We start from the raw sequence: 19,891 nt of genomic DNA on the forward strand, positions 1-19,891 counted from the left end.
GAAAAGGTTGGGATTGTAGAAAAGGAAGCATATACTGTAAAGCCCCTATATTATTCAGGAAGTGGGATGGTAATACCTGAAAGTAGGTGCTAAGTTAAAGACGTATAATGTAAAATTTAAAGCTACCCCTAAGATGACAGAGCAAAGGGTTCCACTTGATAAGCCAGCAGAGAACATAAAATGGAAACAGAAAAAATACTCAATGAATCCCAAAAAAGAAAGGAACAGAGTATAAAGAAGGAAAAACAGCTGAGAAAAATAGAGAACAAGTAGTGAAATGCTGTTTGAACCTCTGCTATATCAGTAATTGCATTAAATGTGAATGGTGCCTACACTTCAGTTAAAGGAGAGAGGGTTAGATTAGATAAAAAAGCAAGACCCAGACTTCCCATTAGGGCTCAGTGGTGATGAACCTGACCAGTATCCACGAGGAAGTGGGTTTGATCCCTGGCCCTGCTCAGTGGGTTAAGGATCCAGCATTGCTGCAAGCTGTGGTGCAGGTCACAGATGTGGCTTGGATCTGGCGTTACTGTGGCTGTGGTGTAGGCCCATAGCTGTAGCTCTGATTCAACCCCTAGCTTGGGAACTTCCCTATGCCACAGGTGTGGCCTTAAAATAAATAAATAAATTTATTAGTTAATTACATTGAAAGAAGTGAAGGCAGAAATTGTCAAAAACACAAGTATAACTAGAGATTTCAATATACCACTGTCAATGATGGATGGAGTAAGCAGACAGAAAATCAGCAAACTCGACAAGAATACCAACAAAATTCACCCGATTGACATTTACAGAATATTCTACCCAATTCCACTCAAGAGCAGAATTCACACTCTTCTCAAAGTGCACACAAAATAGGTCATATTCTGAGCCATTAAACTAGTCTCAAAAAATTTAAAAGAATTAAAGACATACAAAGCACGACTATAACCGCATGGAATTAAATTAGAATCAATAACAGAAAGATTGCTGGAAATTTTCCGAATACTTAGAAGTGAAACAACACACTTCTTCATAAACTTTTGGGTCCAAAAAGAAATCAAAAGGGAAATCAGAAGCTTTTTGAATTGAATGAAAAGTGAAAGCACGACATATCAAAAATTGCAGGATGCAGCTAAAGCAGTACTGAGGGGGAAATTAATAGCAATAAGCTTCTATATTAGAAAAGAAAGGTCTGAAATAACCTTAGAAACTTCCCACCTAAACTAAGAAAGGAGAATAAATTAAACCCAAACTAAACAGAAGAAAGGAAGTAATAAGATCAAAACAGGAATTAACGAAATAGAAAAGAAACAGCAATAGAGAAATCAATGAAACCAAAATACAGTAACTGATAACTTCCTGCTAGACTAGTCAAGAAAAAAAGAAAGAAGACACCAATCATCCACACTGGGAAGAAGAGAGGTGATCTAGGTGTATTAAGGGGGGAGCAAAGGAATGCTATAAACAAGCTCATGTGAAGAAATGTGACAACCTGGAAGACGTAAACCGCCAAAGCTCACTCAAGAAGAAATAGAAAACCCGAAAAGCCTCGTATCCAGAAGAAATGGACTCAGTCATTAAAAATCTTCCTACGAAGAGAAGTCCAGGCCCAGACGGGCTTCATATTGAATTCTTCCAAACATTTAAGAAAGAAAGAACACTAATTCAACACAAACGCTTCCAGAAAGTTGAAGAGGAGGCTACTTCCCCAACGTGTTCTACGAGGTCGGAGTTACCATAACCCAAAACCAGACGAAGGCATCCTAAGAAAAAAAATCAAGATCAATAGCCTTATAAACAGACATGCAAAAATTCTAAACGAAATTTTAGCAAATCAAATGCCCACATCATTCAATGAAGGGAAAGAACAGACTTTAAAAAAAACTCTCAATAACTCACAATAAAAGGACAAACTGCCCCAATTTTTAAATGGGCAAAGATAGAACGGATATTTCCCCAAAGGAGATGTCTGGATGGCCAGTCAGTGCTCTATTGCTACTCACAGGGGAGACGCAGATGAGAAATGGGAGAGGCCACCTGTGCCCAGACGGATGACAGACCAGGAGACAGGAGCAAGCACTGAGGAGGGGGAGCAATGAAAACCCTCGGCCGCTGCTGGCGGGGATGAACTGGTGCCAAAAAAGAAAGAGAACACATCCAGGAGCTCCTGCCACGGTGCAGGTTAAGAATCCGACGACACGGAAAGAGAAAGACAAATACCACGTGATATCACGAATGAACCTACCTGCAGAGCAGAAACAGACACACAGACGTGGAGAACAGACGTGTGGTTGCCAAGGGGGAGGGAGAGGGGGAGGGAGTGGGATGGGCGGGGAGTTTGGGGTTAGGAGATGCAGACTGTTGCATTAAAAATGGATAAGCAATGAGGCCCTGCTATACAGGATCGGGAACTCTATCCGATCTCTTGTGGATAGAAGATAATATGAGAAAAAGAAGGTATACATGTCCATGTCCGGGGCACTTGGCTGTACAGCAGAAATTGGCACAACGCTGTCGGTCTAGGAGTTCCTCTCATGGCTCAGTGGTTAACAAACCCGACCAGTATCCATGAGGATGTGGGTTTGATCCCTGGCCTCGCTCAGTGGGTTAAGGATCCCGTTGCCATAAGCTGTGGTATAGGTTGCAGACAAGTCTCGGATCCTGCATTGCTGTGGCTGTGGTGTAGGCTGGCAGCTGTAGCTCCGATTAGACTCCTAGTCTGGGAACCTCCATATGCTGCGGGTACAGCCCTAAAAGGACAAAAAAAAAAAAAAAAAAAAGAGGCGGGGGGAATCTGACTGCAGTGGCTCGGGTCACTGCAGAGGCATGATCCCAGGCCCTGTACAGTAGGTTACAGAATTCAGCATTGCTGCAGTGGTGGCTCAGTTCAATCCCGGGCCTGGGAGCTTCCATATGCTGTGGGTGTGGCCAAGGGGGAAAAAAAATAAAAAGATGAGAACACATCCAGACTGAAAAGGAAGAAGTAAAATTGTGTTTATTTGTAGATGACATGAGCTTGTGTCTAGAAAATCCTGGCGTTCCCGCTGTGGTGCGAGAGGATCGGTGGTGTCTCTGCAGGGCCAAGGCTGCAGGTTCAATCCCTGGCCCCGCACAGTGGGTTAAAGGATCCGGCGCTGCTGCAACTGCAGCTCAGATCTGATCCCTGACCTGGGAATTTCCATGTGCCTCAGCTGTAGCCAGAAAAAAGAAAAGAAAAAAAAAAAAAAGAAAAAAAGAAAAGGAAATCCTAAGAAATCCTCAGAAAAAAACTGGCAGAGCAAATGAGTTCAGCAAGGCCCAAGGACACAAGGTCAGTGTATAAAAACGAATTGTCGTCTAGCAATTTCTGAAGATAAAACACTTCTGCTTAGAATAGTAGACTAAACGACTTATTAATAAACAAATCATAATTAAATAGGTTATTAATCATGTATCAATAAATTTAATAAAAGTGCGAGACCTACCCACTGAGAATTACAAACGCTGATGAAAGGAAAGAGAAATGGACGAAGGCTGTTCCAGGCAGGAGTCAGAGGATTCGGCGCTGTTGAGGGCAGCTCTCCCGCCAGAGTCAAAGCATCCCTAACGAAACCCCAGAGGGCTGGCTTGCTTCTGGTTGGCCAGAAATTGACAAGCCGATCCTAAACTATTTATATGGAATCTCGAAGGTTCCAGAAGAGCCAAGACAATATGGAGAAAGAACAAAGTTTTTTCTTTTCGCTCTTTTTTTATCCCCCAGGCCAGGGGTCAAATCGGAGCTGTAGCGGCCGGCCTCCACCTCAGCGACAGCAACGTGGGATCCGAGCCGCGTCTGCAACCTACACCACAGCTCACGGCAATGCTGCATCCTCAACCCACCGAGTGAGGCCAGGGATCGAGCCCGCGGCCTCACGGATCCCAGTTGGATTTGTTAACCACTGAGCCACGGAGGGAACTCCGAGAAAGAACAAGTTGAAGGTATTCTCCAATCTCAAAGCGCAGCAGTCAGTTGCAAGAATCAGGATGGTCTGGCAGGGGCGTCAGGAAAGACACAGATCCACAGAGCAGAACGTAGACCCCTCACGTCCAGATGTCAACCCCCCCTCACGGTCAAGGGGCCACTTTGACAGGGGAAAGGACAGTTTTTGCAACACGCGGTGCTGGGACAACTGGAATCCACATGGAAAAAGATGAGTTTAGACCTCTTCGCCACACAAATTAACGCAAAGGGAATCAGAAAACTAAACGTAAGAGCAAAAGCTGTGGAAGGAAAGAGGGGGAAAAAATCCGTGAACTTGGGCTGAGCATCCTGAGCCACATCATCAAGACCAAGTTCTGAACAGAAAAAACTGACCAGCTAGACTTCGCCAAAATTCCAAAACTTGGCATCTCAAAAGATACCATTAAGGAGATTAAAAGATAAGCCACAGACTGAAAGAAAATGAAAATATCTGCAAAGAATCTATGTGATTAGGGACTTGTGTCCGGAACACAGGAAGAACTCGCACAGCTAAAAACTGAGGCAGACAATGCGATTGTTAAAAATGGGAAAAGTACGTGCACCAACACGTCTCCGTAGGAGACACACAAATGGCCAACGAGCTGCTCGACGTCGTGCGCTTTAGGGAAACGCGGGTCAAACCCACCAGGAGAGGAAGCTGACATCCCCCGGGAGGAGGGGAGGGATCAAGCAGCCACTCTGCAAAGGCCCTGTCTGTTACTTCAAACATCCAAGCACAAATCTGCCACACGAGCTGACCCAGAAGTTCCACTCACAGGTTCACACCTGAGAGAAAGGAAAACACCTTTACACAAACGCCTGCACACAAATGTTCCCCGCCGCCAACAAGTGCCACGAACTCCAAGGCCACCCAGCAGGGGAGTCCGGCGCTCCGCGGATGGGATGCAAGGCTAGTGGCCCGCAAAGGGAGTACAGAGCATCACCCGCCTCGTAGGACACCAGCCACGTGCCCTTCCAGAAAAAGACATCCGTGGCCCCTGGAGTGGAGAGCAGGGATAGGGCGGGAACTCGGGGTCTTTCTGGGGTCAGAGAAATTCTGAAACGGAATTGGTGTGGCCATGGCTGCTCAACTCTAAGCTCACTACAAAACCACCGAATCACGAATATGGACCCATTTTATGGCCTGTGAGCGATGCTGCAAGTCAACCAGTTGCCACTGATCAGACCTGGTTTAGCTCTGCGCTGTGGCTTCCTAGCCAGAGCCGTGGTCCTGCCCGGCCCTTTGCCCTTGGCACCCTGTGCACCAGCTCGGCTGCAGGGCTCATTAGAGCATCTAAAGAGCAGCCCAGACAGAGGGGGAGCTGGCCCCTCAATCACCCACGGGGGACAGCAAGAAACCCTTCTCTTGCCAGGCAGAGTGGCTGGCCCTGCGCCCATGGGTCCCTTCTGTCCTGACTGTGAGTTGACCGAGAGAGACACACACGCACACGCACTGCATGGCTGCCCCCTCCCAGCTGGAGGGCTCGCCCACCACCGTCCTCGCCACAAAGGCGCCAGCTGGCAACCCCAACTCAGGCACAGGCCACCTCGGCATGGCCGGGATGCCAGCCACCCGTGGCATCCTGTGTTTCCACTCAAGAACCTGACACTCGCCTCTCTTTCGGGAAAGCGCGGCTGTCTCCCTGCGACGCTTACTCGTGGCGATCTCCCCATTGTCCTGCTGCAGCTCGACGGTCAGCGTGAGGGAGCACCCTTGGACCACGTCCATCATCTCTGGGCCCAAGATCACCATCCTGGTGGCTCGTGCTGGAGAGAGGAGAGCAGAGCTGCGTGGGGCCGGGACCTCCCCCCGCCCCTGCCACAGCGGCGAGCCCTGGTCTGGGTCCCACACTGCTGGGCAGGCCTCTCCCACCTAACGAGGGGCCCTGAGGAGCGCAGCCCTCGGGGCTGAAAGACCATCACTGTCACTACCAGCTTAACCCTGTCCTGGGGGTCAGCACCATCACGTCTCATCTCAGTGCTGACTTGATCTCCTCGGGGAGCCCCAGCGCTGGGGGGACGCCCGGCAGTGTCCGGGACCCTGGGGTCAGGGGAGGGGGGCGGTTCCTGCAGGTGCTTCCACCCACTGCTCGGACTGCGCCCTGCACACACGGGCCTGGGTCAGGAGTCTGAGGTTCTGACCAGTGACCTGAGTCCCTGGCCAGACTAACCCCTGGGGCAGCACCCTCGTCATGGAACCTAACAGAAGCTCCCACGCCCGGGAGGGGGCGGAGGCCCCGGCAGTGACAGGCCTCCTGGCTCGCAGGGCAGTGCAGGGCACGCAGGGTGGGGGCTGGGTGGAGGCTGTGCGGGGGCCAGATGCCCAGAGCTCCGTGGGGGGAGACCCCTGTGACCCGGAGACCCCGGGCTGGGTGTCTGGCTTGGACCAGGACCCCCTTAGTCTGAGGTCCGATGGGGCCGCTGCTGTCGGGAGCCCAGTGAGGACAGGTCAGAGCACGCTGCGCCAAAAGGGGTTTTAGTTTCCACCTCATCCTTGCCTCCGGTCCACACCTCCCGAGAGAGGACAGCCAGACCCCGATGTGACCCCACAGGGGGACCCCGCCAGGCCAAGGGGAAGGCCAGGTGCACCTACCCACAGGGTGGCCGTTGATCCATATCCCTCGGTAGACGACCCCGGAGCAGTGGGCCATGTTGCCCAGTCCACTGAAGACGCCCCTGTGCCACTGGCCCTGCGGGGGGACCGCGTGCACTCAGACCCGGCACAGCCCGAGGTGCCTGGGCGCACAGGCCTCCGGGGGCCAGAGCTGCCGGAACCCACCTGTCCTGGCAGACGTGACCTGCTTCACGAGGAGCCGGGAGGTCTGGGGACAACGGCACAAAGAGACGACACAAACAAGACACGGCTCCAGAGGGCACATTTTCAGCACAAAGCCCTCTGAGCCCTGAGACGCCGAACCTGTGCGCAGCAGCACGGGGAGGCCCGGGTGTGGCTGAGCTTGTGGGGCCGGGGCGCTGGGCTCCAGGATAACGAAAGGCCAATTAAAAACACAGTTTGAACCCGCACAGCCGTGCCCTGGAGGGACGCGGCTCGCTGCAAGCCCCCGCTCTGCCTCCCCCGCTAGAAGCCTGCTTTGTAAACCACACACACAAAGTGGAAGAATGATGTCAATAGCAGGAAAAATTATTTCCGTGGAAAATTTTGAGATCTTACTGCTGTTTTATCCCACCACGAATTACTCCTATTAAAGAGGAATCAGCCAAAGGCACGCTCGGCTCCTCTCCGCTCTCCTGCACACGCTCATTGGACCCATCCTCCCAAGGTGGCCGAGCGGTGGGGGCCGGACAGCAGGTTCTGCCCCTGGGGAGGGTGCTGCGGGGCATGGGGAAGAAACGCGGGCACCTTGGGCGCTCTGGAGGGGCTCCGGAAAGCTGCAGCCCCGCGGCGCTCAGATCCCCCAAAGCCGGGGGAAAGGAGTTCCCGTGGCTGTTCAGAACACAGGGTCACTGTGGCCGCAGCACGGGACGGGAGGAGGCCTCCAGCCCTGGCTCTGCACAACTGTGGCTCCCGGGTGGACAACAGCTTGTGGCTTCAGGAGGGGCCGGGCTGCCAGTGGGGGTGGCAGGGGCAGAGGCCTGGCTGTCCTGGAGTCACAGGCAGCCTCTTTCCTCCAGCCCCCAGACTCCGAGGCCAAACGGGGGCTGTGTTCCTCGAAAGCTCAGCGTCCAGCAGGGCTGACACGAAGGCGACATCCCCTGAGATGCATAGCTTGTGTCTGGGGGCAGAGGGCCTGACCAAGGCGGGGGTGGGGCCCAGGTACCAGGGCAGATGGGGGCCCCGTCTGGGTTGGGGGTGGGGAGCCTGGAGTAGCTGAGCGGCCCTGGCGCCAGTAAGGCCTCTGTGAAGCATCGGTGCGACCTGGTCCCAGGAAGGGGTGCTGCGCCCACGTGTGCACAGCGGGGGGTGCCGCTGTGATGTGCCCGTGTGCCGGGGGCAGCAATGCTCGCTGACCCTGGGCAGGGTGGGGGGTCAGAGGCCAGGGGAGGTGTGGCCTAGAGGGCAGGGTGGCTGCCCCCGAGCTGTGGCACCCACCCCTGCCAGCCTTATTGCCTGTGCCCAGCCCCGCAGGTCTGTCTGCTGGGAAGGGGTTGATGCTTGTAGGTGGAGAAGTTGCTGGATGCTTTGCTTTCTAGGAAGACCTCCCCTCATGACCGCCCCCAAACCAGAGACATTAGCGGTTCAGCTCAGGAAGCAGGACTCACGGTTAATCGAATGCAATGATTATGAGCCGAAGTGAACCCCCAAGGCACCCAGACACCACTGCGGCTCAGCCCCCAGGCCTGGGCACCAACGGATGGAATAAGGGGGTATGGTCAAGCCCCAGAGAGCCCTGGCGAAGGCAGGGGCCCCGGGGAAGGGGGCTACCTCCATGGGGGCTTCCAGGGGCTGTGCTACTCAATGCCTGGGCATGTGCTGCTGCCCTCACTGCCGCAGGCCCCATTCTTGACCCGGCGGTGCTGGGGCCGCCCCATGGACACGAGACCCCCGGAGCTGGGCCAAGGGCTGAGGACGCCCGGGGTGGGTGGGAAACAGGTTCAAGATACTGGAAGCCGGCTGGGAACTCAGTGTGCAAGGTCCCGCTCCCCCGTCACACAGCCGCCTCGGCCTCCTGGGAAGGACTCCTGATCTGCACTCCATCAAGACAACCAGGGCTTGGAGTTCCCTTCGTGTCTCAGGGGAAACGAATCCGACGAGCTCAGCAGAAACGAATCCGACGAGCATCCATGAGGGCACAGGTTCGATCCCTGGCCTCGCTCAGTGGGTTAAAGATCCAGCATTGCCCTGAGCTGTGGTGTAGGTCGCAGATGCAGCTCAGATCCTTTGTTGTGTGGCTGTGGTGTCCGCTGCAGCTGCAGCTCTGATTTGACCCCTAGCCTGGGAACCTCCATGTGCCATGGGAACAGCCATTGAAATAAATAAACAAATGAATAAAAAGGCAACAGGGGCTCGGCTGAGCCAGGCTGCCTCTCTTGACAGCTCAAGGACCTCTGGGCCCATGGACCGCGTGGGGCTCCGTACCTCTGCCGTCCGCCCAGGGGTGCAGGCACAGTGACATGCCTTGGAGGACGGTGCCCGCGCCCATCCCACCAGGAAGCCACCGTGCTCTCAAGCCCAGCATTACCAGGGTCCTTGAAGACCTGAGATGCTTCAGCTGCCCTCCGGAATCTGAGCCCACCTGCGGCTCAGGCTGCGACACAGAACTTGCCCGCGACAGACGTGTTCCCACAGCGTCACTGGTCCAACAGCGTAGACTCTTTTAATTAATGCAGTAAATCTTGCCTTTGAAGGGTCCGGCCCTTCTCAGATGCGCACCTGAGCGTGAACAAGTGCGTGGTAGCACGGCTCACGGAGGCCAGGCCAGCAGGTGCGGGACTCCTACTCGCTCTCCCTCCTGCTCCCTGTCCTGCTGGCCAGGTGGCACCCAGATGACCTCGGGGCCAGGCAGGTGAGGACCACAGGGCCACCTGGCCCGCCCACACGGCACACGAAGCAAGGGGGCTGGGAGCTGAGGTAGGAGAAGGCCTCCCAGGGTGAGCGAGACACATCCATCGCTGAGGCGGCTGGGCAACCCTGGGGCTGTCTGCACGCTGGCGTGTGACGACGTGACAAGCCTTGCCGAGTGGTCAGGCTGGGCTCCTCAGGCGCTGTCTCCACCAGGGGAGTTTTTCTTTCTTTCTTCTGTTGTGGCTGCCTCACGGCATGTGGCGTTCCCAGGCCAGGGGTCAGATCCACACCACGGTGTGACCTAGGCCACAGGTGCCACAACGCCAGATCCTTTAACGTGCTGAGCCGGGCCGGGGAGGCACCTGCATCCTGGTGCTGCCCACGCCACAGCGAGTTTTTAATAAATTGAGAGAGACATGCTTGACTCGTCTCATTTCGGGAGCAGTCTTCTAGTTACTCGATGCTATTTTCTTGCCCAGGGACAGTGCTGGTGCTCGTGCTGGCGTCGCCTCTGCAGCTGCGCTGCCCCGTCTGGCGTTTCCGGGTCTCCAGGCACGCCAAGCCTCCCACCCGCCCGGCCCACCGGTCCCTTCTCCCCCTCCGGCCTTCGGGGCACCAGGTTCTGGCTGACCCCACGGGAGGGCTGAGGGTCCCCCTCCCCACAGCATCTGCCCTGACCGCGTCCACAGCCCCGGAGGACGAGGGCCTTCACTGATGCCAGGCTCCTCGACCAGGTCGGGGCACAGCTCCTGCTGGCCTGCCTGGCCCAGGGTGGTCCAGAGCCGGGGTCTTAGCCTCGGGATGACCTGCCCGGGCAGCGGTGGCCACACTGTCGGCATGTTGGCAGCTCCTGCCCATCAATCTCCATCACAGACACAGGCCCCTCATGGCCCCACCAGCAGCAAGTCCCTGAGGTATCGGTCTTGATCTTCACAATCCTGGCCATCAGTTCCTTGGATTTCCAAGTGTGACAGCTTCTGCTGATGCAAATACAAGCTGCTTACTGCGGAGGGTTCCGACATCCGGCCACATGAAGCCCCGCCGGGCAGGTGCGCAGCCCCGCTCCACTCGGCAGCCCGGCCCCTACTCGCTTGGGGTCGGATCAGCCCAGACGCCTCTTCCGGTCCTCCTGGGCCAGGGCCCCCTATGCCTGGACTGTGACCTCCCAGCCGGCACAGTGGGCTGGGAACACAAGACCCCTGTTGTCCCTGCAGACGCCCAGGTGAGGAGAGGGAGGCCGGGGCCGCCAGCAGGTGATGACGTGCATACGGCCGGCCACCTGCTCTGTGCAGCGAGCAGGTGCACCGACCAGCAGGCCTCCCTCCGGGAAAGCCAAGGCGAGAAATGCAGCCAAGGCACATGGCGCCCCAGGGACAGCCGGAGGCGTGGCTGTTGGCGGCACCACGGTGCAGCCGCACAGGTGGGGAGCGGCTCACAGGCAGAGGCTGAGCCTCACCCGGCGGCATGCCCACGTCTCCGCCACGGCCCACACTCCACGCAGGAGGCCAGGAGGATGCCTCTCTCTGCCTGGCTGCCCCATCCCCACAGGTCACCAGGGCAGTCACATCCTCAGCAGGAGTGGTGAGCTTGTTGCTGCTGGGCACACGTATTCCCACATCCTGGGGGGATGGCGACAGCACAGAATGTCCACAACCGCACACTGGGAATGCAGGGCCACCCAACTGGAGAGTGGCGGGGTTGGGGGGGGCAGCAGCCAGAGATGCCATGTCCCAGGATGGACCAGGCCTGACCACATGGCCCCGTCTGGACAGAAGGGGTGTTGCTCTGGCCTTGGGATGCATTTTTCTTATTTTCTGACAAAAACAGATTTACCACTTTTTTTTCAGGAATGAGATTTTTCTAGGAGTTCCTATTGTGGCACAGCAGTAACGAGTCTGACTAGTATCAGGAGGAAGTGGGTTGGATCCCTGGCCTCGCTCAGTGGGTTAAGGATCCGGTGTTGCCGTGAGCTGCGGTGTAGGTTGCAGATGAGGCTCGGATCCTGCATTGCTGTGGCTGTGGTGTAGGCCGGCAGCTGTAGCTCCTAGTCGACCCCTAGCCTGGGAACCTCCATATGCCACAGGTGCGGCCCTGAATAAAAGAAAGAAAGAAAAGGTTTTTCTAGAACTAAGGTTTTAAAGGTTCCCCAGCTCAGCATCAAGGGGACGGGCACCCAGAGCGTGTTCTCTGTCTCCCTTCCAGTTCCATGAGGCTTGGGCGATTTCCCCTGGACCCTCCATCTCTTCCAACCTAAATCACGGCAAGGAGTGCTCCGGGTAGGTGCTAGGAGGGCTGGAGGGGCGCCGGGTGCTGCGGGGTGAGGCCCGAGGACTCAGGTGCGTCCCTGCTTGTGCTCAAGAGCGCGGCTGCGAGGCTGGGTCCAGGAAGGGCGCGGGCCGCGGAGGTCCCGCGAAAGAGCGAGAGGCCATGCCCCTCAGTTGCGTGACTGCCAGGCGGGCTCACCCCAGTACCACGTGCTTCAGAAAGAAAGAGAACACGAGGCCTGGGAGGAAATCAGAAAGAAAGTGGGAATGGGGGCTGGCTTCCTCCGAGTTAAAATAGAATTACCACCCGATCTGGCAGCCGTGCTGTTCCCAGAGCTGGAGGGGGCTCCTGGCAGCTCTCCTCACAGTCGCCAAGAGGCAGAAACAGACCAGGTGTCCATGGACAGCCAAGGACTGGACAACACGTGGAAGGAATATTACACAGCCTTAAAGAGGGAGGCCAACACCTGCTCGCACACGGACGGACCTGGAGGCCCCTGTGCTCAGTGGGTCAGCCACACACAGAAGGGCAGAGATGTGTGGTCACTCACAGGGCTCCCTGGCGGGTCAGAGTCCAGGACAGAGAGTGGGCGGCGGGGGCTGGGCTGGGAAGTGTTAACTGGGCAGGTTCCCCTTCGGGAAAGTTCTGGAGACAGAGGGTGGTGGTGTCGGCTGAGTATGGAACCTGCTTGAGGCCGCTGAGCTGTGCACTTAATGATCAAAACCGTGGGTTTCATCACAACTGTGTTTTACAATCCAGTCAGGGAGCTAGTGAGAGCGCAGGCGGGGAGTGGGGGCATAATCGCGGCGGCTCCACCCCCCTTCATGCCAAAGTCAGAGGTCAGGCCAAGGAGGCAACCCCCCAGCGTGGAGAGGCCGGTGCTGAGACGAGGGAGCCCCAAGTCCACCCAGCTTTGCCTCCTCACCTCCCTGTGCCCCTGACCAGGGAGCAGCCTGGAGGCGCCGGCCCTTGTGCCTACCCTGCATCCACACCGGCTGGATGCCGTTTGCAGAGGGGGCTGGAGGGACAAGGGGACACTCAGGGCCTGGGTGGCGGGCAGATCGTCCGAGCCCGGGAAACGCGGGCAGAGTTTGAATTCTGGGGGAAGATTCGTTCCCCTGAAAGGTGCCCAGGGAGACGAAGCCGCTGCTGAGCCGCCTCCTCACCTCTAGTGGGTGACCAGCCCCAGGCGTCCACTCGGAGGCCACTGCCTGGCGGTCGGCAGGGCTGCACTGCCCCCTGGTGGACGGCAGCAGCGAGGCCGGGTCCAGTCTCTGGGCAGCCAGCCCAGCCCACCGTGCCATCTGGCCTGGGAGGCCTCCCGTGGCGGAAACAGGGGTGGAGGGGGTCCATGGATCAGAGGAGCCGAGGGCAGTGCCTGGCACCACCAGAGCGGCAGTCTGTGTGGATGCTGAAGGAGGGTGGGGATTCTCCCGAGTTTCCCTGTGCTTCCTGCTTCCCAGGCGGCTCTGGAGATTCAGGCCGGTGGCCGTGATTCCCAGGCTGAGCCCTGAGCCTGGCCCCACGAAGATGGATGGACCTCCCTCCTGGGAGAAGAGACAGCGCTCTCACCAGGTCACAGCGACGCCTGCAAACGGGCTCCACGCGAACCGCCCACCGCAGCAGCCCAGCGGGTTGGCAGCAGTGTACGTGCGTGTGGCACTGGGAGCCGCTGCTGCCTGGACGGGGGCTTGAGGCCCCAGGAGGGGGCCTGGGCGAGGCGAGGGCGCTGGGGGGCCTTGTGAGACCCCACACTCCCCACTCCACCTCAGGCAGGGCCAGGCCAGCTGCCACTTTACCAGCTCCCAGCCCCAAATGCACCCTTCCTCGACCACTGTGTCAGGGGAGCCAGACCCTAAAGCGTCTTGATTTGGGTTTTTACCATGTGGTGCTGCAGGGACCCTGTGGGCCCAGAGGTCCACCGTGAGCTCCGAAAGCACAGGGCCGCGTCCTGCACACGTGCTCTGGGCACTGACACTGGGCAACTCCCGCACTCAGCCAGCTGTGGCCACACCCTCCCTGCCTGCTGGGTCCGAGCCTCCGCAGGGCTGGCTGTCCCTCGTCTCTCGGGCCGTTCTGTACCCATCTCAGGTCTGCCACAGGAAAAGCCTGGCAGAGATGTGAGCTCAACTAACTGCATCATTCTGCAGCCCAGAGTCAAGTTTTGCTCCAGCACCGAGAGAGGCTGTGAGAAACGAGGGAGCGTTCAGGGCCGAGGCTGGAGCTGGGTTCAGACCCGAGCTCCCGTCCTTCCCAGACGGGTCCCCGGGCCCCAGGGGCCTCACGGCCGACGTCTCAGCATCATCAGCCATGTGCCACCTCGGCTCCCAAGGCCTAGATTCAGCAGGCACGTCACAGCCGAGCACAGTGGCAGCAGGGTCACTCCCAAAGCCGCTGCACACCGGGAGTCAGAGTCCCGGCCAGGCCCTGGGACACCACCCGGCCGGCCCCGAACCCCGTCTTTGGGGGTGTCTCCTCTCACACCCGTGGCGTCCGTGCTCCTGCTTTCATCCCTTTGAGCAGTTTGCCACTTTCCCCCCATCTTGTCCCAACTGCTGGTGCGGTGCCCGTGCCCTGGGCAGACTCCGGTGTGGGCGCCACCATCCAGCGGGTGTTCGCGCCAAAAACCAAGGGAACATCCTCGTTTCTGCTTCTGCCTCGACGTCTAACCTGTCGGCCAGTCTGGCGTTTTGGCCTCCCGACTGTCCCCAGTGTGGCTCACCCCACGCAGATTGTCGTCGCCTCTCCACCTCCCACTGCTCATGTGAGGACCGGAGGGACCTTCCGACGCAGGGATCAGGCCACCGTTTCCTTCCAGCACTTTCCAGGATGCTTAGAATAAAACTCCCACCCCTTGTGGCTCCGGGGCTCCACGCGGGACTGCCGGGACCTCCCGCCTGACCTCTTGGCTCCCCACCCACCCTGTTCCGGCCCCGCCAGCGTCTTCCTGCCTCTGAGCCCAGCTTTGCCCATCCCAACGTCTGGCCCAGCTCGCACGGCCCTCTCCACCCCGGCCGTGTGTCTGCAGGGTCGATGGGGCTCCTCGTCCGCCAGGTGGACTGCTGTGCCATCCTCGGCTGCGCGCAGGAGCCAGGCCCGGGCAGGACGCACCTCGAGCTCCCGCTCACTCTGCACACGGGCTGGTGTCCAGGAAAAGCAAGGGCGGTGGATTCTGGGGTCCCCAGAGGGTCTCCCTTGGGCCTGTATCTCCTTGCCTCTTAGCCCCTAAACCCCCACCCAGCCAAGGGTGGTGGCTGCCCGATGACACGGGGACGGGGCGCAGAGCCCTGCTCGCGAGGAGGGGGAGGGCCTCCCCCGCACCCCCAGACCCCAGGGCATTTCCCTCAGAAGGCTCCATGGTGTCCTTCCCACAGGGTGACAGTGCTGGCTCAGGGGCGTTTCGGGAACCAGAGGGATGACAGGTATTGGCCGGGGCCCTTAACTGCTTTTAACCTCAGGTTTCTCATCAGTAAAACGGGAAGAGCCGCTTTACCCTGCCTCGCAGGGTCCTGAAGGGCAGCGTCGGAGCTGCACGTGGGGTTGCCTGGGGTGGAGGGTGCCCAGGGGCCCGAGAGCCCAGCCCAGGTCCCAGGTACCTCGTAGGTGGAGCCGTCGGCGCGGCGCAGCACCCCATGGCCCTGGCGCTGGCCTTGGACCCAGTCACCTTCATACTCATCTCCGTTCCTGAGGGACATAAGGGCAGGGGCCACGCTCAGCCCGGGAAGGGCCAGGTGGCTGTGCTGACGCAGACCGGCTCCTCCGACCGGGGCTCAGCACGCGCCACCGGGATGAGGCAAAAATAGGCCCAGAACAGATGGCATCGGCGCCCGGCAGGATGCAGAGACAGGAGGCCGGTCCTGACGCGGACACGGCCGCCAGCGTCCGCTCGCCAGGCCCCAGGTGTGAAGACCTGGAGAGGATGATGCGGGCAGGGCGAACCTGCAAATCCAAGGTGATGGGGGCAGGCCAAACCTGCAAATCCAAGGGCAGGACGTGCACAGAAGCTGCCTCGGAGTTTGCGGAGTTGGCCACGCTCGGCACCGGGTGTGAAAGCGGAGCTTCCGGCCACTGCCGTCCAACTCTCTCCCGCTCCTCCCCCACAACACGCCCGCCAGGCATTTTCTGGGGGTGGGACTGATGTTTTTCCCACTAAGTACACACAGAACCAATATGGGTAACTAAGGGAGAAAGGCCAGAATCATATCAAAAGACACTGACGTGCTCTCAGGTCTGGGCACTCGAGGAGGGGACAGCCCGCGGACTCACCGGAAGACCATCCGCCCCTGGCCGTGCTGCTTGTTCTTGTGGAACGACCCCCAGTACACTTGTCCATCTGCGTCCACCAGATGCCCGTGTCCTGATGCAGGAGCCAAGAGCCCAGTGTCACCTTGTGCCTGGGAGAGGGCTGGGGTGGCGCCCCAGGAGCAGGGCCGCTGTTCTGGGCTGGCCGCCTGGGGTCCCGGGGCCCCGCAATTAGATTTGGCCGCCCCAGGCAGCAAGGGTGGCTCCAGGCACAGACCTCAAAGGTCCCAAGTGAGCAGGAGGGACACCACGCAGGGGCCTGGCTCCCCAGCGTTGGAGGCTGAAGTGCCCTGCCCTTGGCTGGGCGGTGCCCCGCGCAGTCAAGGCTGTGCAGGTGTAAGCTCACACTGAGAACTGGCGGCAGTGCTGGGCCTGACCACCTACTCGAGGACCAGAGTGACCTCTCTGCTCCCTCTGGCAACCCTGGGGCAGAACCTGCTTCCGCCTGCACTGTGGCCTCCTGCCTTTGTCTCCAGGACATGGAGGAGGTGACTGAGCCGAGGCTTCAGGAGGTCCTGCAGCTTCCCGCCCCAGGGGCTGGTGGCCAAAGCCTAGCACCTTCTCTCATGCCGTGGGACAGCTCTCCCTCGTAACGTCCACCGGCTTTGTACTTCATCACGCCGTGGCCTTGAGGCTCTCCCAGCACAAACTGTCCGGTATAGGTGTTCCCTGGTGGCAGGGGAGCAGGGTCCGGGTTAGGGCCATTTCCCAAGTCCTGCCCGTCCCCAGTTCATGGTGACAGCAAGTGTCATTTGAGAGCAGGGCCTCTCTCTCCTGCTGGGGTTCTCCTGGGTACAGTGAGGACTCTGGCGCCAGGTGACCCTCTTGGGGCCATCTCTGCGCCCAGGGTCTGGGTGAGTCTTCTCCCCACTGAGAACCTACTGCCTGCCCGGGAGGGTAGGAGCTTCAGCAGACGGCCCCTGGCCACACTGCAGGCTGCACTGCAGCTGCCCTGGCCCCGGCAGGCATAGGCTGTTAGGGGATGCATTCGGGAAAGTGGGGGTCCCCAGGTGATGGAGGGAGGGGCTGGCCCACACCAGAGCTGCTGTAGGAGGAAGGAGTTGGCGGGGCTGACCTGACAGGGCCCAGTGCCGGCAGCCCTCTCCCGTGATCTCGCCCTCTGCGAACTCGCCTTCGTAGTAGCTCCCGTCCTTAAACAGCAGCTTCCCGCGCCCTGGTGGAGGAGACCACGGAGGCAGGGAATGGCCGGGAGTGGCTGGCTCGCTGCTCGCGGAGGACAGTGAGGCTGCGGGGGTCCCAGCGTCCGGTTCCAACTCGGGTCCCGCACGTGTTCCCTGCCAGCTCACCCACGTGCGTGCCCACCAGTGAGCGCGTCCATGACACATGACTGGGCATCCTGCTGACTGGCTGTCATGAGTGCAAGGACCCCGCCCCCAGACCTCCTCAGAGGGGACACGCCGGCCACCTGGCCTGTGTCAGCACAATGGCGGAAGGACAGAGAAAGAGTCCACGGCTGGGGGTGCAGGATGCGTTAGAAGGGAGGAAGCACCGGGTTCAGGCCAGGCTCTGTCCGGAGTCCCGGCCTGGAGGCAGGGATTTGGAGACTTCAGCACAAAAGTGAGAGACATTTGTGTGGCCAAAACACTACAGTGAACGTCAAAAGCTTAAAGATATCGACAATACTGGCAGCTGCGAGTTCCCGTTGTGGCTAAGTGGAAATGAACCTGACTAGGATCCAAGAGAATGCAGGTTTGATCCCTGGCCTCGCTCATCCTTGGGTTAAGGATCTGGCATTGTTGTGAGCTGTGGTGTAGGTCACAGAGGCGGCTCAGATCCCGCGTTGCTGTGGCTGTGGTGTAGGCCGGTGGCGGTGGCTCCGATTCGACCCCTAGCTTGGGAACCTCCATATGCCTCAGGTGTGGCCCTAAAAAGCCAGAAAAAGAGAAAATACTGGCAGCCGACAGATACAATAATAGGTCATAACACTGAAAGATCAGTCCTTCAGCAGAAAGTCGGAAGGACAGAGAGTGTGAGCAGACTGAACCCCAACCAGATGTCAATTGGGGGCCTAACCCGGAAAGACCAGGCCGACCTCTGCGGTGGACTCCAGGGACTTGCATGTGGTACCTGCTCTTCTCTGCTGTCTGTGTTTTCTCTCGAAAAAGGCAGTGTCTTTATCATCAGAAATGACAAGAAAGCCAGTTTTATTACCACCAGGGTGGCCGGCTGGGTCTTCAGCCCCACAGGCGAGGCCCTTCCTTGGCACTGGTGAGCTGAGAGCCCATCGTGGCTGGCACCTGGCGTGGCCCCAGCTCCTCGGGGCTGTGGCGCGGCCGAGGGGAGAGGCCTCCGGCCATCCTTACCGTGTTTCTTGCCTCCTTTCCATTCTCCTTCGTATCGAAAGAAGGAATTCGGGTAAACGTAGACTCCGTAACCTGAATATTGAAAGGAAGACACACAGGTGAGCACGTGGCACAGGTGACCCGGCTGATGATCAGCAAACAGTGAGGTGGGGATGGGCTGGGGGCTTCTCCAGGTGTCCGTGGCATCACCTCCGGCGAACTCTCCCCACAGGCTCAGTTTGGGTCAGGACTGGAACTGCAGCAAAGACCTGAGCAACTACTAGGTGTGCAGAGGTGGGGGAGGGGGCTGGGGCGAGCGAGTGCAGGGTCCTCGGGAGGCCTGGCGGAGAGCTTTCCTGGAGAGGGGACGTTTCAGCTGAGCCAAAGTAGCTGGGTGAAGGTGGGGGTGGGTAGGGGTGGAAAGAGCCCCCCATCTCTCTGCGGGGACCTCACTGCACCACATTCTCCAGACAAAAATCTACACCTGCACCTGGGAAGGGCCTGCCCCACTTCATTTCTTGCCACTCAGCTGCTGGGCACATCATCCCCCACGCCCAACTCCAGTAGTTCCTGGAGGGGGAAGGGCCCTCTCCCCACCATCCCTCCTGTTTCAAAACCAGATTTGGCGGGGGCGGCTCTAGGGAAGCTTGGGGTTGCCAGACTCGGTGTCTTTTGGCATCTGCTGTAAGCGAGGGTTGAGTTCTACCTGAAGTTAGTGGTATGGACTGGGATCGCTCTGTTCCCACTTCTTTGATGCTATGAACAACTCCTATCAAATGTCCTTCTGGGAGGTCCCATCCTGGCGGAGTGGAAATGAATCCACTAGGAACCACGAGGTTGTGGGTTCGATCCCTGGTCTCGCTCAGTGGGTTAAGGATCCGGCGTTGCTGTGGCTGTGGTGTAGGCCGGCAGCTGTAGCTCATATTAGACCCCCTAGCCTGGGAACCTCCATATACTACGGGTGCGGCCCTTCTCAACTGCGCGTTGGGGACGTCAGGAGGTGCGGTCCTGCGCCGGCCCGGACACCTAGGGCCGACTAGGGTTGCTCCTGGCTAGGTCTCCAGGACCCGGCCGGTTCTGCTACTCTGGGCCCGGGCCCCCGCCCACCCAGCGGGCACTGGGACCGTCTTCCCGGGCGTGAGGGCTGGGCGCGGGGAAGGAGCAGGTCGGGGGGCTCGGGGCCTCAGGTTCTGGCCCCGGCTCAGGACTCGGACTTCCCAAAGTGAACGTGAGGGGCCAGGGGCGCTCAGCGAGCTCCCAGACCTGCCCGCCTCCCTCCCACCACGACCGAGGCCTGGTAGGATGCGTCAGCGGTTACCGTCCTGCGGTGGCCGCCCTGGCGGGTCGCGGTCTGTCAGGCGGGAGTTCGTGCTCCCCTCCCTGGCAGAAGCCATCTTGCCGCTAGAGGTTTCCCTTAGCAACCTCACAGCCCTCCTCCATTGGCTCGTTGGTCGCGGGGGGCGTGGCCTGGTTTCAGTTTCTGGGCGTTACCAATCTCTGGAGCGGAACTCTCTGGGCCGGGAGCCAGAGGACGCGACTGCGGTTGCGCGGGACGGCGAATTTCCGCAGGTTACGTCCCTTCCGCCGACGCGACCG

General features: G+C 58.7%; 1 protein-coding gene across 9 annotated transcripts in view; it reads right to left on the minus strand.

The window, feature by feature from the left end:
- The window catches only part of MORN1 (MORN repeat containing 1), a 46,046-nt gene extending 26,339 nt beyond the window's left edge, over positions 1–19,707 (minus strand). For 8 of the 9 annotated variants that reach the window (XR_014806953.1, XR_014806952.1, XM_084962599.1 and 5 more), the window contains exons 1-8: positions 19,614–19,707; positions 18,317–18,388; positions 17,068–17,166; positions 16,551–16,661; positions 15,957–16,047; positions 15,287–15,374; positions 6,555–6,651; positions 5,618–5,728 (exon numbers count right to left, since the gene is read on the minus strand). Coding sequence is in view for 6 of the 9 variants with exons in the window: in XM_084962599.1 (XP_084818725.1) it covers positions 5,618–5,728; positions 6,555–6,651; positions 15,287–15,374; positions 15,957–16,047; positions 16,551–16,661; positions 17,068–17,166; positions 18,317–18,388; positions 19,614–19,689 (745 nt within the window). In the remaining 3 variants the exon portion in view is untranslated. Of the gene's footprint in view, positions 1–5,617; positions 5,729–6,554; positions 6,652–12,420; positions 12,709–12,856; positions 15,375–15,956; positions 16,048–16,550; positions 16,662–17,067; positions 17,167–18,316; positions 18,389–19,613 lie in introns of those variants that run through there. The other variant, XR_014806954.1, reaches the window with a different exon arrangement.
- Positions 19,708–19,891: the final 184 nt, after the last annotated feature.

The sequence above is a fragment of the Sus scrofa genome, chromosome 6 (assembly GCF_054392235.1).
Source record: "Sus scrofa isolate SSC_HxYL_T2T_F1_AM1 chromosome 6, Sscrofa_HxYL_maternal_Yorkshire_Landrace_v2.0, whole genome shotgun sequence".
NCBI classification, from domain to species: domain Eukaryota; kingdom Metazoa; phylum Chordata; class Mammalia; order Artiodactyla; family Suidae; genus Sus; species Sus scrofa.